At 50.1% G+C, this 18,252-nt stretch overlaps 1 protein-coding gene across 3 annotated transcripts in view; it reads left to right on the top strand.

Moving 5' to 3' along the window:
- Positions 1–18,252, top strand: part of SDK2 (sidekick cell adhesion molecule 2) — a 263,209-nt gene that overhangs the window by 183,109 nt on the left and 61,848 nt on the right. For 2 of the 3 annotated variants that reach the window (XM_081220351.1, XM_081220350.1), the window contains exons 10-18: positions 92–208; positions 1,846–2,013; positions 2,925–3,027; positions 9,885–10,061; positions 10,407–10,543; positions 11,494–11,641; positions 15,406–15,546; positions 17,184–17,365; positions 17,906–18,021. In XM_081220351.1, coding sequence (XP_081076477.1) covers positions 92–208; positions 1,846–2,013; positions 2,925–3,027; positions 9,885–10,061; positions 10,407–10,543; positions 11,494–11,641; positions 15,406–15,546; positions 17,184–17,365; positions 17,906–18,021 — 1,289 coding nt within the window. The remainder of the gene's footprint in view (positions 1–91; positions 209–1,845; positions 2,014–2,924; positions 3,028–9,884; positions 10,062–10,406; positions 10,544–11,493; positions 11,642–15,405; positions 15,547–17,183; positions 17,366–17,905; positions 18,022–18,252) is intronic. The other variant, XM_081220352.1, reaches the window with a different exon arrangement.

Below are 18,252 nucleotides of genomic sequence, written 5' to 3'. Positions count from 1 at the left end.
CTGCAGAGGGACCCACTCCAGCCAGCGGGAGTGGCGGGGCACAACAAGGACCTGGGGTGTGCCTAAGAGGCCTCACTGTCTCCCTTCGCAGGCATCGCCCCCAACATCACCAGGGGCCCCCTGGACAGCACGGTGATTGACGGCATGTCCGTGGTGCTGGCTTGTGAGACTTCGGGGGCGCCCCGGCCGGCCATCACTTGGCAGAAAGGTAGCTGAGACTGATCTGCTTTGGAGGGCGTGGCCACCTGACAAAGTCTAGGGCAGTCCTCAGGGCTCAGTTCTGGAGCCAGCCAGGTGGAGTTTCCCGTGTACGGTTGGGAAGGCTGTGCACTGTACAACCCAAGAGGGTTTCTTTCACACGGCGGTAGGTACCACGTGCCGCCCTGCCGGGCTCAAGGCTCAGCTCTACCTCTTGTGAGGCCTGTGACCTTGGAGCCTCAAGGTTCCCATCTGTAAAATGGGGACAGTAGGACACATACCTGGGAGTGGCATGAAAACTAGACGAGAGGATGCTCATGAAGGGCCTGCTCTGTGCCTGGGAAGTCGGGAAGCCCAAACAATGACGGCTGATGTAACATCCTGGTGAAGGTTGTTAGTACAGGCAGGAGGCCGTCGCCCCTCCACAGGCAGCTTGCAGGGCTCCAGACACCTGAGCCACCAAAGCCCAAGCTATCTACCTAGGTCCACCCACCCCGCGTGACTCCTCCACGCTCTGCATCGTACACTCACCTTCACAACCCTCCCCGGGGACACACACACATGTACACACACACACACACAAACAGAGTCACTCACTCACACCCCCCCAAGCCTCTGCTCAGATAAACCTTCCCCACAGGACTCACCCAGGCCCTCCCCCAACCCCTCGCTGCTTTATTTTCCCGCCTTCTAATACGCAAGATCATCTGCGCCTTGGTTTTGCTTATTGCCTGGCCCCCCACGAGGTCAGGGCTTTCGGTTTTGTCCCCTGCTATCTCCCCAGGGCCTAGAACAGAGTCTGACACACAGTAGATACTCCATCCCTATTGAGGGGGGGAGTGTGGCCACACTCAGGCCCAGAAATAAACACACCCACCTCACACGCTCACTTGTTCAGTATGCCCGCACGTGTGTGCAGGGGGACCCGCTCACCCCCAGACTTGCACATGGACAGTCCCCTCTGTACAGACAGGTGGGATTTTCTTTAAAATAGGTACAATCACGGAAACCTGCACTCTCAGACTCACTCACACACGGCGTATCCTCTCTCCCCCTCCCTCCCTCCCTCCCTCCCTCTCCCTCTTTCCAGGCCCCCCTAGGTCCCACTGCAGAGGGAGGTCCGTCCCCGACCAGGGCTGCCCCTGCCCTATGTGTCCCTCTCCGCCCCCACCCCTTGCTGTTCCCACCCATCACTTTCCTCCGCTCCCCTGCAGGTGACTCTCCAGAAGCATCCTTCCACAGGATGCCTGTCACCACTTTGTCAAAGCTCTCTGTCCCCTCCCCCCCAGCCCAGGTGCCAGCTGCCTCCGAGGGCTGTGCCAGGCAGCATCGAGAGACAGTGCTGGCTTCCTGTGGTGAAGGGCAGAGAGAGACATCAGGAGACCCGGCTCTGGGCCACCCGCTCTGTGACCGTGTGCCCTTGTGTCCGTCACCAAGCCAGAAACCATTCTGGTCCCCAGCCCCGCTGCCACCACCATCCCCCCCCCGGGGGCCCTTCCAGCCTTTCTAAAGCTGGGAACCTGCCTGAGCTCATCCTGCCCCAGACGGGCTGGGGACGGGTGGGAGTGCCGTCCAGGCCCTTGGCAATGTCAGTGTGCCAGGGCGGCAGCCTGAACCCATGCATCCCCCCCAACCGTGTCGCCCCAGGGGAGCGCATCCTGGCCAGCGGCTCAGTCCAGCTGCCTCGCTTCACGCTGCTGGAATCCGGCAGCCTGCTCGTCAGCCCCACGCACACCTCCGACGCCGGCACCTACACCTGTTTGGCCACCAACTCTCGGGGGGTCGATGAAGCCTCGGCCGACCTGGTCGTGTGGGGTGAGTGTGAAGGGCGAGCGGGAGCTCCTTCCATGCCTGCGGGTCAGTTGGCGCTGAGCGCGCGCGAGCACCTGCAGCTCCACATCCGCGCGTCTGTCCAGCCGGCACGTCTTAGGAGGAGGACCGGGATGGATCAATGCAGAGGACAGGTCACAGGAAGGCCAAGGTCCCGCGGGTGATGCCATGTGGCCAAGCTGAGAGAAGAGAGAGCTGATGGGCATAGACTTCAGGGCCGAAATCAGCACGCTTTTTCTGTAAAGGGCCAGATAGTAAATATTTTAGGCTTTGTGGGCCAGTCTCTGTCACAGCTCCATGAACTCTTCTGTTTCATCAAGAAAGCAGCTGTAGGTGGTGGTGAATCCAGCAGGTGTGGCTGAGTGCCAGGACGGGGGAATTTACCCAGCCAGGCCCCCAGCTGGGCTTGACCCCAGGCTGTGGTTTGTGACCCCTGCTCTGGGGCAACTTCCCAAGCCCCTTCCCGCCCTCAGATTGTACCCCTTGGGATCTGGTACCACACGTAGGTGTGGGCCGCCCTTCTAGGCTGAGCGCCAGGGGCCTGGTGGGTGATCGGATGCATTAGACCCGGAATCAGACGATCCTGTTTTTACCCTGGCTGGACCACTGGTGTGCTGGGAACACAGCCCTGATCTTCATCCCTTGCATGGGTTTGTGAGAGCAAAATGAAAAGAGCCCCCACCGTGATCGTGGCTTCCAAGAATTCACGTACCGTGGAAGCACATGGTTCTTAACGTTCTGGGACATTCACCACAGCAGACCAGTCCACCCGTAGAATTCAGCCACTCGGGTGCCGTTCACCTGAAGGTCCCCCTCCCCTACACCTGCATCTCACCTGTCTCTGTGGGACCCACCTGTTTCCCTTCCCACCACGCCGTCTCCCTGCTCTCTTTCAGCCCGGACCCGCATCACCAAGCCCCCCCAGGACCAGAGCGTCATCAAGGGAACCCAGGCCTCCATGATGTGCGGAGTGACCCACGACCCCCGAGTGACTGTCAGGTACTCCTTTGGCTGTGGCCCCTTGGAGGCAAAAGGGGAGGGGCAGCTTTAGGGGGTAGCTGGTTGCTGGGCGAGCGTCCACACGGGTAGGTGTGGCCCATGCAGAGCTAGTGCAGGGCTGGGACATGGGGGACACTAGGTAAATGCCTGGCGGACTGACCAGCCTGAGTTGAATTGGGCAGGGTGGGGGGGGAGGGGAAGGGGCTGGGGGGTGAAGAAGTGGAGGAAAGGGAGTGGAGGAGGGCGGAAGGGAAGGGATGAGAAAGAGGCATCTGTCTGGGGAGAGATGGAGGCTCCGGGTTGCTCGGGACCCCCTGCTAGCACCACCCCCCCAGGCCTTAGACCCTCCGCCCACTGCATGGACAGCAGGGGCGTCTGGGTAAACAGGCGTGGGAGCAGTGACAGGGCTGGGAAGGCAAAGGGTCCTGAGGTGACCCTCAAAGGGACACATGTGAGGGACAGAGGCCCAGCCTGGGGCCACCCCTGCCATCCTCCTCGGGAGCCCAGACCTCGGCAAGCCACTTGGCCTGGAGGGAACCAGGTCCCGCCGTGGAAGGCCCTGGAAGGGTCAGGGAGCACAGAAGCAGCCAAGAAAGTCACGAAAGCTGGGAGCCCTCCCAGGCTGGGCACAAGGACACTTCCTGGAACTAAAACAGGAACAAAATGGTCCCTTCAGGCTCTCCCTTGAGCTCTGGGATGCTGAGTAAAAAACGTCACTGTTTCCTTAGAAATAAATACTCCCTCCGTGCTGCTTCTCTATTTTATGGGCAATGTCACTGCCAAAGCAACTGGCACGGAGCTGGAGGGCTGGGCACTGATGCCACTTGGAGTAACGGCCCGCTCTGCTCAGGAGGCAGTTGTGTCCTGGGGCCCCACCTGGTGGCCACTGGGTATATGACACTCTGTATGGCCGTGACAAATGGGACCCCGGAAACCAAGGTTGGCGGCAAGGGTACTACAACTTTTTTTTTTTTTGCTTTATTTCCCCTTTTTTATTTTATTTTTTATTGAAGTATAGTTGATTTACAATGTTGTGTTAATTGCTACTGTACAGCAAAGTGATTCAGTTATACATATGTATGTATATTCTTTTCCATTTTGGTTTATCAGAGGATATTGAACATAGTTCTGTGTGCTACACGGTAGGACCTTGTTGTGTAAAGCCTATGTATAAAAGCTAACGTCTGTAACCCCAACCTCCCAGTCCACCCTTCCCCAACCCCCTCCCCCTTGGCAACCACCAGTCTGTTCTCTATGACCGCGATTCTGTTTCTGTTTTGTAGATAAGTTCATTTGTGTCATATTTTAGATTCCACATATAAGTGTTAGCATATGGTATTTGTCTTTCTCTTTCTGACTTACTTTACTTAGTATGATAATCTTTAGTTGCATCCACATTGCTGCAAATGGCATTATTTTGTTCTTTTTTGTTTGTTTTTTACGGTACGCGGGCCTCTCACTGCTGTGGCCTCTCCCGTTGCGGAGCACAGGCTCCGGACACGCAGGCTCAGCGGCCATGGCTCACGGGCCCAGCCGCTCCGCAGCATGTGGGATCTTCCCGGACCGGAGCACGAACCCGTGTCCCCTGCATCGGTAGGCGGACTCTCAACCACTGTGCCACCAGGGAAGCCCCCTATTTTGTTCTTTTTTATGGCTAATATTCCGTTGTGTGTATGTATGACATCTTCTTTATCCATTCCTCTGTCAATGGACATCCATGGTTGTTTCTATGTCTTGGCTATTGTGAATAGTGCTGCTATGAACATAGGGGGGCATGTATCTTTTTGAATTATAGTTTTGTCTGGATATATGTCCAGGAGTGGGATTGCTGGATCATTTAGTAGTTCTGGGTTTAGTTTTCTGAGGAACCTCCATACTGTTTTCCACAGTGGCTGCACCACCTTACGTTCAAGGGTACTAGGCTTTTAGATCCACACCCATTCTCAGAGGATCTGTCTCAGACCTCAGTTGGAGAAACACCTCATTAAACATTAAACATTGGCTCTTTAGGATAGTCATCATCAAATGCAAACATGAGCCTTGAAATCACATAGATGTAGTTAGAACATGGCCGACAGATAATCTAGAATATGCTTATCCCAGGGTTTATTAGATTTTTATTAAAAAATTAATATACCAACTGTAAAAATGTCTTCCAGGAGAACCCACATGTTCTCCCCATAGAACACTGCTGTGGGTCTCAGACCCATACATAGTCGCTATCATTTTAGCATCCATTAACTGAAATTTTTTATTGTAATGAAAAGCTATATTAAGTCAGTAAAACTTTAAAATAAATTGGTATTTTATTAAAATGTTACCTACTAATACTTGGGAAAAACTTGCACATTTTATTCATCCTCTGGACAATTCTTGTGAACAAAGAGATTTAGGGACCCTTTGCAATATATCTGCAGGCCCACGTTCAAGTCACTGTTCCAGTTTACTGTTGGGGGGGGGTCCTCGCCTTAGACTGGAATTACCCATCTAGGACAATCTTTTTTAGATGGGGGAGGGAACAGAACTGGTCCATCATTCCCCCCAAACTGGCAAAATCTGTGGCCAAGGCCACCCCGAAATCTCCCACGCATGTCTGGCTTCCATCACCTTGGGGGAAGGGAGCTTCCCGGCAGCCCTCCATGTCCTTGAGGTGAGTCTTAGGGGTGGGGTGGGCCCCAGACTTAAGTAGTTTTTAGAAGTCCCTGAGGTGATTCTGCTGTGCAGCCAGAATTAAAATCCCTGTTCTGGCGGCAGGAAACATACCAGGGGTTCCCTGAGCAGACAGACTGGAAAGGATTTGAACAACCAAATCAGACTAAAGTGGTAGCCACTTAATCCTGGGTACATACATATCATCAGAATAAAGCTGGGCTCCAGGGGACGCAGGCTGGGCAGGTGTAGGTGGCAGCATGAAAAGCCTCCAAAATTGCTTCTGTTTGGTATCTGAACCCAGATCTAGACTGAATCCGAACAGTCCACCTTGTTAATATGAATCCGTATTGTTACTGTTTTTTCTTATTATACAGCTAATAGGTATCCGTTTTAGGAGGACAATATAGAAAATGCAGGTAAACCAAAGACCATGGGGAGGGATGGAGAGAGAGGAAGTAGAAAAGTAGGTTAATCTGTGTTTCCTTTCACTAGAGATAGTAATATTTGGGTGTCATTTGAAAAAACTAGAAACAGTGTTTTACTCTGCTTTTTCCCTTACGAACCTGTTGTGAATCTCGTCCTCTGTCAATTATATGACTGTTCAGTCCTCCACTGTGTGGATGCCACATCATTTGTTACCAGTTCCCTAATGCTGGGTATGTGGATTGTTTCTGAATTTTTGCTAATGTTAAGAAATATCAGGATTCCCTGGTGGCGCGGTGGTTGAGAGTCCGCCTGCCGATGCAGGGGACACAGGTTCGTGCCCCGGTCCGGGAAGATCCCACATGCCGCGGAGCGGCTGGGCCTGTGAGCCATGGCCGCTGAGCCTGCGTGTCTGGAGCCTGTGCTCCGCAATGGGAGAGGCCACAACAGTGAGAGGCCCACATACCTCAAAAAAAAAAAAAAAAAGAAATATCATTCTGAATGTCCTTATAACTAAATATTTTTGCACATCTTTGATTTCCTGAGGACTATAAAATATTATTTAGGGCTTCCCTGGTGGCGCAGTGGTTGAGAGTCCACCTGCCGATGCAGGGGACACGGGTTCGTGCCCCGGTCCGGGAAGATCCCACATGCCGTGGAGCGGCTGGGCCTGTGAGCCATGGCCACTGAGCCCGCACGTCCAGAGCCTGTGCTCCGCAACGGGAGAGGCCACAACAGTGAGAGGCCTGTGTACCGCAAAAAAAAAAAAAAAAAAAAAATATATATATATATATTATTTAAAGCTGAAAACCACTCATCAAAATTGTTTAATAGCCAGCTATATCATTACAGATTATTTGGGGAAGTTTTACCCTAAGTTAAATGGATTGATAGGTTCTTTTTTTGTTTTAACATTCTATTATGGACATTTTAAAACATACCCCAAAGAAGAGAATTGTATCCTCAACCCTCCTGTACCCACCTCTCAGCCTCAACAATTACCAGCGTTTAACCCATCTTGTTTCATGTGTCTACCCCCATGCTTTTGTGTGTGTGTGTGTGTGTGTGTGTGTGTGTGCGCTGCACCTCGCGGCATGCGGGATCTTAGTTCCCCAACCAGGGGTCAAACCTATGCCCCCTGCAGTGGAAGCACCGAGTCTTAACCACTGGACTGCCAGGGAAGTCCATCCCCACATTTATTTTTTTTAACTGCAAATTTTTTTAAAAAGCCACTTTCAAACGTAATTTCACCATTAAATATGTCATTCCTTACTGAAAAGGACTTTTCTTTAAATATAACAGCCATGTCCCCTGTCACACCTAACACAATGAACAATTCCTTGGTTTCTTCTAATACCAGCTCATATTCCAGTCACCATGATTGTCTCAAGGTGTCTTTTTACAGTGGGTTGGTTTAACTCAGGGTCCAAACAAGGTCCACACATTGTGTCTGATTGGTGTGTCTCTTTTACTCTACATGGTACCCTCTCCCATTCTTTTTATTTTTGTCTTCATTTTTGTTTTCATTTTTGCCTTGTTTTCATGAACTTAATTAGTTGGAGAAACCAGGTTCTGCAGGATGGAGGTCAGTGTGTGTGCATGTGTGTGTGTGTGTCTATTCCGATAAAACTTGATTTACATAAGTAGGCAACAGGCCATAGTTTGCAGAATATCCCTGCTGTAGAATAGTCCACATCTGGGTTTGGCTAGCTGCTTTTTCATGGTGTGGTTCACTTCTTATTCTGTCCCTTGTGTTTCTAATTAGATTCAGGTAACTGATCATTAGATTCAAGTTCAGTAGTTTTGGAACAAACACTTTGCAGGTGGTGATAGATACTTCCTAAAGCACCACATCCTGGGACAAATTATGTCTGCTTGTTATAGGTTGTTTCTTAAGCAGGAGTTACTCTCTGCAGCTACATTTGCTTTTAAGTAAAGTTCTATCCAACCCATCAGTGCTGGCGAGGGTGATCCTTTTCTAGCTAAAGAAATGAATTCTCGGTGATTACTTTCGGCAATTTGCAAATATGTATAAAAAGCCTTAACATTTAACTTGTCAATTTACCGCTGAGAATTTATACTCGAGGGAATGATTTAGAAAGTAGCAGATATTTTGCCACAAGGATGTTCATCACAGCATTAGCTATCGTATCAGAAAACAAGGAGCTAAATTGGATGTCCAACGTTACGGGATCAGTTACACTGAAGCACTATGCAGCCAGCGTGAACCATGGTGAGGAAATGTCACGTTAAAAGGAATTTATAATACTGTCTTGGGTGGAAAAAGCAGCTTTAAAATCAGGATGGATGGATAGATAGCTAGGTATTATTTATATTAAAAATATGCTGATTAGTAGAAATATATAGTGATGGCTAACTTCTATCAATGGCTAACTTCTATCAATCACGTACCATGTTTCTGGCACTACTCCAAGTATTTTATATTAACTCACACAGTCCTGATGGCAACCCTATGAGGTGGGTGGTATTACTTCCCTCATATGACAGATGAGGAAACTGAGGCACAACCAGATTAAATAAATACACCCAGGACCACAACGCTGGTAAGTGACCAGGGCAACATTCGACCCAAGAATCTGACCCCAGAACATAATAGCAATGTGGTAACTGCCCAGGAGAGAAGAGTCTGGAAGGTTTACCCTCAAAAGTGAATCATGATTACCCCTTAGGGGAAAGCTTTTGAGGTTTTTTTTCCTTTTTCCTTTGCTCTTTTCTCATCTGTACTTGCTACTTTTCTGATTTTTTTAAACTTAGGTTAAAAATATTACAGGCTTCGGCTTCCTTGGTGGCGCAGTGGTTGAGAGTCCACCTGCCGATGCAGGGGACACGGGTTCGTGCCCTGGTCCAGGAAGATCCCACATGCCGTGGAGTGGCTGGGCCCGTGAGCCATGGCCGCTGAGCCTGTATGTCCGGAGCCTGTGCTCCGCAACGGGAGAGGCCACAACAGTGAGAGGCCCGCGTACCGCAAAAAAAAAAAAAAAAATTACAGGCTCATTCTGCCCAGCCATCTCACGCTCCCTAAACCCAGAGAGTTCTAGGCCCTTGTGATTCAGCCCCATCACCCTGTCCCTTCACTGAGCGACTGATGGGCTATTAGGAAGGCATCCCAGCCCGACCGCATTCCTGCCCTGGTCACCCTGATCGACCTTCCCTGGGGGGTAGCAGCCCAGCATCCTCCCAGGAGCTGGCACCCTGTGTGTGTTGATGACAATTATTGTGTCTCCTCCAGAACAAATCCAGAGCAGATATTTCTCATTGTCAGGCACGGGCATGTGTGTAATTTCTCAAGGCCCCCTTTGTACTGACTGACCAAAGCTAAAGTGATTTTTCTGGATGCCGAAGTTAATTTGTCACAGTGATGCATTGATCTAATGATTCCCTTCATAAAACTAATCCCCACATGTAGTCTACGTGGAGACGTTCATTCTTTTTCCAGCCCTAATCTTTTAACCTCTTTGGAAGAATACCTTTTGTTCACTCTGCGCCGCTTGGTAATGGCTTCCGGCCAAAAGTGACCAGGCTGTGACCTGGACCTGAACTGAAGGTGTGAACGGTGGATAACGATGTGGTCACGCTCCTGGACCAAGGGCCCCACCCGCAGGTGTGATGGGCTGCAGGTGCCCCCGCTGTGGCTGGGGGCTTGCCCCCTACCCACCTTTGGAGCTCCCTGCTCCAGACCAGCCCTGGGCTGTGCCCACCCCAGCAGCCCCCCACCCTGCCTTCCCTGCCTCTCTTTACTTAGTGGTCCTTCTTACTCTCAGGTACGTCTGGGAGAAGGATGGGGCCACGCTGAGCATGGAGGGCAACCCCCGCATCCGTCTGGACAGAAACGGCTCCCTGCACATCTCGCAGACGTGGTCCGGGGACATCGGCACCTACACCTGCCGGGTGCTCTCAGCCGGAGGCAACGACTCTCGCAGTGCCCACCTGCGTGTGAGGTGAGGGCAGCCTGCCCAGGCTCCGGGGTAAAGAGGTTCAGGCAGCAAAGGGAAGGCTGCGTCTAGGCAGGCCACCAGGCGAGGTGTGACCTGAGCCCGCCCACCTCACCCCAGCATCCTCCAGGCCTTCGCCGGCTCAGTTCGGCCCCTGTCAAGGGCGGGGAGTCTGGGTTATGGCTTTGGACAGGTGGGCTCCAAAGCCAGTGCACAGAATCTCCAGCTAGATGGCCCCGAAGGCTGGGTTCGGGGGCTAAGCACCAGATATCATGGGAGCTCAGACTGAGTCCTGGGTGTCACCTGATTCTAGACCTCACGGGGGGGCCCCGCCACACCTGTCTCCTCCAGGCAGCTGCCTCATGCCCCTGAGCACCCAGTGGCGACTCTCAGCGCTGCAGAGAGAAGGGCCATCAACCTGACGTGGGCCAAGCCCTTTGACGGCAACAGCCCACTGATCCGCTACGTCCTGGAGATGTCAGAGAACAGTAAGGCTGCTCGCACCCCCTCCACCGACCGCAGCCAGGGCGACCCCACTTCTGTGCCTTTGAGCCAACCCTCTGGACGGCCCAGCTCCCTCATCTGTAAAATGAGCCACGGCATCCTGCAGTCGTGTGACAATTGAACGAGATAACGCACAGGCTGGACTTGGGACCTGCCACCCAGAAGCCTCTAAGACACTGGCCATTAGTTTTTTGTTTGTTTTTTGTTGGGTTTTTTTATTATTGTTAATTTATTTATTTATATATGGTTTTTGGCTGCGTTGGGTCTTCGTTGCTGCGCACGGGCTTTCCCTAGTTGTGGCGAGCGGGGGCTACTCTTCGTTGCGGTGCGCGGGCTTCTCATTGCGGTGGCTTCTCCTGTTGCGGAGCACGGGCTCTAGGAGCGCGGGCTTCTGTAGTTGTGGCTCTCGGGCTCTAGAGCGCAGGCTCAGTAGTTGTGGCCACGGGCTTAGTTGCTCCACGGCAAGGGGGGTCTTCCCGGACCAGGGATCGAACCCGTGTCCCCTGCATTGGCAGGTGGATTCTTAACCACTGTGCCATCAGGGAAGTCCCTGGCCGTTAGTTTTTTTTTTTTTTTTTTAATTTTTATCCTCCATCCCCAAGCCATGAACTCCAAAATTAGCAGGCATCATTTGAGTGGTGTTTCAAATACAGTTTGCTAGAGCTCATCAATTTGAGAAAAATCGAAAAAGATAGAAAAGACAAATGCCTCTCAGTTCCCATGAGCCCTTGCTCCCTCCCCAGGACCCCCCAACCCCCTGGGACATGGGGGCTAAGGGGACCCAGAAAAATGACATGACCAGCCTCTACTGGACCAAGCTGGGGAGGTACTACCCTGCCAGCCCAAACGAGGCTGGACCCCTGCTGGGAATGGGGGGGGAAGAAGCGTGCGCCCCCAAGATGCCTACCTCAGCCTCCACCCTCTGTCCCTGTAGATGCCCCCTGGACTGTGCTTCTGGCCAGTGTGGACCCCGAGGCCACCTCGGTGATGGTCAAGGGCTTGGTTCCCGCACGTTCCTACCAGTTCCGTCTTTGTGCCGTCAACGACGTGGGGAAAGGACAGTTCAGCAAGGAAACAGAGAGGTGAGGGGAGTGGGGTGGGTGTCAGGGGCTCCAACGGTGGGTGTCAGGGGCTCCACTCACTAACCCAGTTGAGTTGTCCCTCTCACTGGGGGCCATGCAAGTTCCAAGACTTAACCCCATTCTGCTCTACATCCCCATGGGTTGCCATCATTGTTAAACGCACGTGAATTTCCAAAGACATCTGGGATCTACATGGATCTCTGTATGCAATGCCTTGCATGCTGCCAGACCCCATGAAGCCTCCAACAAAGCTTTTCTTAAAATGATGAATGTTTAATAAAAACAGCAGTTCATACGTTTTAATACCCACTTGTGTAGGAGGCGCGTTCTAGCCACCTAGACCCCCATAGAACAAGCAGCCTCCTCTAGTGAGAAAGAAGACATCAGGTCAGAATGATAGTGACACCAATCCCATGCCCCAAAGCTGTGTGCTTTGCTCTTTATTTTTTTATGTGTATTTTTATTTTTTCCAGATTTATTGAGATATCGTTGACTTGTAACATTATGTAAGTTTCAGGTGTACAATGCGTTGATTTGACACACTCCTCTATGGCAAAATGATTACCCCCATGGTGTTAGCTGACACCTCCATCCTGTCACATAATTACCGTTTCTTTTTGTGGTGAGAACATTTGAGATCAACTTTCTTAGTAACCTTCAAGTATATAATACAGTATTCTTAGCTATAATCACCATGCTGTATATTCCATCACCAGAACTTGTTATTCTTATAACTGGAGATTTATGCCTTTTGACTAACGTCTTCCCCAGCCCCCCACCTCCTCTGTTTCTCTGAGTTCACCTCCTTTAGATTGCACATATAAGTGAGATCTACAGTATCTGTCTTTCTCTGTCTGACTTATTTCACTTAGCATAAAACCCTGCGGGTCCATCCATGTTTTTGCAAATGACAGAATTTCTTTCTGTCTCATGGCTGGAAAATATTTCATTGTATAGCTAGGTTACATCTTCTTTATCCATTTATTTGTTGACGGACACTTAGGCTGTTTCCGTATCTTGGCTATTGTGAATAATGCTGCCGTAAACATGGGGGTGCAGATATGTCTTCGAGATCCTGTTTCCATTTCTTTGGGGTGAATATATACCCAGAAGTGGGGTAGCTGGATCACATGGTAGTTCTGTTTTCAGTTTGGGGGGGGAACCTCCATACTGTTTCCCATAGTCCCTGTACCAATTTTTACTCCCACCAACAGTGCATGAAGGGTCCCTTTTATCCACATCCTCACCAACACTTGTTATTTGTTGTCTTTTTGATAATAGCCATCTGATGGGTGTAAGGTAATATCTCACTGTGGGTTTTTTGTTTTTTTTTTTGCGGCACACGGGCCTCTCACTGTTGTGGCCTCTCCCGTTGCGGAGCACAGGCTCCGGACGCGCAGGCTCAGCGGCCATGGCTCACGGGCCCAGTCGCTCCGCGGCATGTGGGATCTTCCCGGACCGGGTCACGAACCCATGTCCCCTGCATCGGCAGGTGGACTCTCAACCACTGCGCCACCAGGGAGGCCCCTCACTGTGGTTTTGATTTGCATTTCCCTGATGGTTAGTGACGTTGAGCACCTTTTCATTGACCTGTTGGCCATTTTTATGTCTTTTTTGGAAAAATGTCTATGCAGCTCATTTGCCCATTTTTTGATCAGATTATTTAGTTTTTTGCTGTTGAGTTGTATGAGTTCTTTATATATTTTGGATAGTAACCCCTTATCAGATATATGGTTTGCAGATATTTTCTCCCATTCCATTATGTTGCCTTTTCATTTTGTCCTTTCTTCTTCTGTGGAGAAGCTTTTTAGTTTGATATAGTCCCACTTTTATTTATTTTTGCTTTTGTTGCTCGTCCTTTTGGTGTCATATGCAGGAAATTACTGCCAAGACCAACATCAAGGAGCTTTTCTCTTATGTTTTATTCTAGGAGTTTTATAGTTTCAGGTCTTAAGTTTGCTTTAATCCATTTCAAGTTCACTTTTGGGAGTGGTGTAAAATAGAGGCCTGGTTACCTTCTTCTGCATATGGTTATCCAGTTTTCCCAACATCATTTATTGAAGAGACTATCCTTTTCCCATTGAGAAGAGTTAATATTGTTAAAATGTCCATATCGCCCAAAGCTATCCATTGATTCGATGCAATCCCTATCACAATTCCAACGGCATTTTTCACAGAAATAGTAAAAAACAATTCTAAAATTTGTATAGAGCCACAAAACACCCCAAATAGCCAAAGCAATCCTGAGAACAAAGAACAAAGCCAGAGGCACCACACTTCCTGATTCCCAACTATACTACAAAGTCATAGTAAACCAAAACAGTATGCTACTCATAAAAATAGACACATAGGGAATTCCCTGGTAGTCCAGTGGTTAGGACTCAGCACTTTCATTGCTGTGGCCCGGGTTCAATCCCTGGTTGGTGAACTGAGATCCTGCAAGCTGCATGATGCAACCAAAAAAAAAAAAAAAAAAAAATAGACACATAGACCAATGGAACAGAATGGAGAGTCCAGAAATAATAGCAAATAGAAATAGCAAACAGTACTTGCTAAAGGAGCCAAGAATGCGCTTTGCTCTTTAAAAGATGCAGACCCCCCACTGGGTTAAATCAATCATTGTGGTTTCCCCACAGTTCCAATAAGCTTGAATCCCTCTGGCTTTTACTAAGGGGGATGCCACAGAGGCTGTGACACTCTAACAGGAGGGAGAAGTGACAGCTAACAGCCTGGCATGGAGAGCGGTTATAGGAGAATTTATTCATTCACTGTTTACTGAGCACCTACTATGTGCCAGGCCATGTTTGGACCACGAGAGGTGGTGCAGGGGAAGAAAATGGACATAGCCCGAATCCTTCAGAGCTATGAAATCCCAATAATAAGAGGCCTCGAAGTGTAGGGAAACCATCCTATAACTTCTCCAGTCCTTCAGGCTTCCCTGTGTAATGCTGATTCATCTTCCTAATGAATCGTCCTGAGTCAGCAAGAAAAAGGTTTAATTACCCTCACTTTAGGCTTTACAAAGCCGTGGGAGGGTGCAGGATGTTTTGGAAAAGCTATCAATCAGGAAACAAAAACATAAACAAAACGGGAAAGATATCCATCAAAAATAATCAACTTTTGTTATTAATGGATGCATGTCAGTTATGTGAAAAATACAGAAGTGGAATGCTGTGTCCCCTGGCCATGCCAGAGAAAGAAATGCAGTAGCACTGGGCTTTGGGGGGTGGGGGGATGCTCAAGCTCTCACGCACTCACCACGCCACCCCTACCCGGCCTGGCCCACCCCTGCCTGGGCTCAGCTGGTTCGTAAAGGAAGCACGGTTCAAGTTCACCACCGGCTGGTAACTGGGAGGTGTGTATTTGACACACCTGCTTCTAAAATACTTGAATACTCATGACATCATCAACCCCGACAGCAGCTTCTTTTGACAAATGGGAAACCAAGGCCTGTGTCCCTCAACCACACAGAAAATACACGTATCTGGTGCTTTACAGTGTTTTAAAAAGACTTCCATATACATTGTGTCATTCGAGCTTCAACCACTCATAAAGCAGGCAAGTGGACTTTATGATACTGCTTTTACAGGTAAAGAAGCAAGCTCAGAGAGGTTAAGTGACTAGCCCAAAAGCACACAGCAATTGTGCAGAGTCATCCAGGGACAGAGCAGGGTGGGGCCTCTTCATATCCCATTAAACTCCTGTATTTACCGTGGAGACTAGGAGTGAAAAGCCCTGCCCATTCTTGGTGTTTTCCTATCCAGGGTCTCCCTTCCTGAGGAGCCCCCCACAGCCCCTCCCCAGAATGTCATCGCCAGCGGCCGGACCAACCAGTCCATCATGATCCAGTGGCAGCCACCTCCCGAGAGCCACCAGAATGGCATCCTTAAGGGCTACATCATCAGGTAGGCGTCCACACCAGGGAAAGGAGGGGCCGCCCAGACTCAAGAGGAAAGAGATGAGGGAGGGTCAGGGAGTAGATTGGAAAACAGAGCAGATTCATGGCAGGTCCTTCTTCATCAACAAGGACCAGGCAACAAGAAATGCCTACACTACAGTAGGAAGGATTGAAGTTAGACATCTAAAAGAACTTCCAGCAGTGAGAGCCTTGGAAACCAATAGAAATGGTTAGAGAGGAGATACAGTGAAGCCTCCTTAAGGCTGTATGGATGACAAGTCTGCCAGATGTCAGGGCTACATAGGAGTAGGGCTACACGGAGACACATAACTATCCAGGGGACCAACCACCTGGGAAACCAAGAATATTCTAGCAATCCAGATTTCCCCAGGACAGACAATGAGTGGACGAATTACTAGGCCAAGAACTGGTTAAAAAGTGGAAGTCCTGTCTTTGGTCCCTACTGCCAAGTGAAGCCCAGTTATATAGCCTTTTATTTTTACATTTGACTGTGGGTGCTTTACTGGTAACCTGAAAGTGTATTATTAAGTTGTTACTAAAATTTGGTATTCATAAAAGAAAATTAGCCGGCTACTTGAAACTTCTGAGAACTTGTGTCAATATCTGAACTCTGGCTGGTTGCAAGATGCTAGGCAACTTCACATGTCTCTTTCCTGAATGTGTACACTCACAGCACTGGAATTCCCAAATTTTGGAAGCAGTTACTGTTGGTTTGGCTGCTCCATTATCGGTTAATTTCATAGTGGGCTTTTTGGTGAACCCTAAAGGGTAGTGGTTCTCAAAGTGTGGTCCCTGGACCAGCAACATCAGCATCACTTGAGAACCTGATAGGAATGCAAATTCTCAAGTCCTACCCCTGACCTAGGAAATGAGAAACTTTGGGGTAAGCCCAGCAATCTGTGTTTCAACAGGCTTTTCAGGTGTCTTTAATGCACACTAAGGCTTTGAGAACCATTGCTGTGGGGTTTCATGAAGCATCAAAATAATTTGGGGCCTCTGATTTCCCAGTAGTTAGACACTAAAGTATGTGCGCATCGTTGTTCTCCTATGAGCTATCCATCCTCCAAAATTTGCCTGTACATATCCCATTTCTTTATTACCCTGCATTCTTTTTTCCAGTGGAAGGTGGAACTTGGTAGAGTATGTAGCCTCAGGTTTTTTTCTTTCCACCTCAGTGAATGGCTGTCAAAAGAGGGAGCCATTCTCCCAGAAGGAGAAAGAAAATTAGCCCAACCTTTGGAGACCAGTCTCTGATCAGCGACCCCTCAAAGCTAGACCAGTGAGATCTTCCCAGGAACTCTCAGCATCTCTGGCTAGCCATCCTACCAATGTCCTCCTCCCCCATCAAAAAGAAGAGTCCAGACACATCCCCCGGACTTGTGTTATCCCGTGGGGTAGCTGCTGGTCACTTGCAGCCATTTAACTTAATAAAAAAGTAAATTAAATGACAAACGTAGTTCCTCAGTTACATTAAGCACGTTTCAGGTGCCCCAAAACCACAAGTGCCAGCAGGTCCCATGTTGGACAGCATGGATGTGGGTTTCCACCATCCCAGACAGCTTCCTGGGCACGAGGACAAGCAGGCTGACTCCAACCCATGGCATCCTGGCTTTCTCCCCTCAGGTACTGCCTGGCCGGGCTGCCTGTTGGGTACCAGTTTAAGAACATAACAGATGCTGATGTCAACAACCTGCTGCTGGAGGACCTCATCATCTGGACCAACTATGAGATCGAGGTGGCCGCCTACAACAGCGCCGGACTGGGCGTCTACAGCAGCAAAGTCACCGAGTGGACACTGCAGGGAGGTGGGTGGGGACAGTGGCCGTGGAGGAGCTGGTGCTTCCCCCTCTCCGTGCCTGATGGGTCTTGACTGTCCAGTCCTGACGGCCTCAAACATGTCACCTGTTTTATCCAGTCTCAGGCTGTCGCCTGCTGTGCTCAGCTACCCCATAGGGTGGGAGGACGGAGGGAAAGATGAAGAGGTCGGGGTGGGTGTGATGAAGGCAGAGGCTTCGGGGGTACAGGACCCTTCTGCAAAGTCTCCCATTAACTGGATCATGAAACAGCTTGCATTTAGCGTTGTACCTAAAAAACCACCCTGAGCATTTTCAGATCCATCACGTTTATTTGTGGGTACCCTGTGAAATGGGCCAGACCGGTTTTATTAAGCCCAAACTAATCTACAGAAAGAGGGCATCTGAAGTCTCCATAGCAGCAGGGGAGGAGCTGGGGGGAGGGGTGTAAAGCAGTGTCTGCAGACCTCATGTGTTTTCTCTGCTTAACCGGGCCAGACAGTCAGACTGTGCCCCCTCCACGCACACCCCTACCTCTCTGCTCTCCTCCAGTCCCCACGGTCCCCCCGGGCAACGTGCACGCAGAAGCCACCAACTCCACGACCATCCGCTTCACCTGGACTGCCCCCAGCCCCCAGTTCATCAACGGCATCAACCAGGGCTACAAGGTACATAAGGCCTCTCCTCGCCCCGAGAGGAAGCCTGGAGATTCTCGGAAGGAGGATGCAGGCCGCAGAGGCGGGGAGAAGGCGAGGAAGGGGGAGGAGGGAGTCCCCGCTCTGACTCTGAATCATTGGTTCAAGCCAAGCAGAGGACACATGATCAAGGCAAGGGGCATGCGGGCTTGCCCCAGGTCCACGTCCAGGCCGCGGGGAGTACGGACACTGACCTGTCCGTGA

Source organism: Mesoplodon bidens, assembly GCF_964165515.1.
Source record: "Mesoplodon bidens genome assembly, chromosome: 19".
Classification (NCBI taxonomy): domain Eukaryota; kingdom Metazoa; phylum Chordata; class Mammalia; order Artiodactyla; family Ziphiidae; genus Mesoplodon; species Mesoplodon bidens.
The sequence above is the reverse complement of the archived record's forward strand: the minus strand, read 5'-3'. Positions and strand labels throughout refer to the sequence as shown.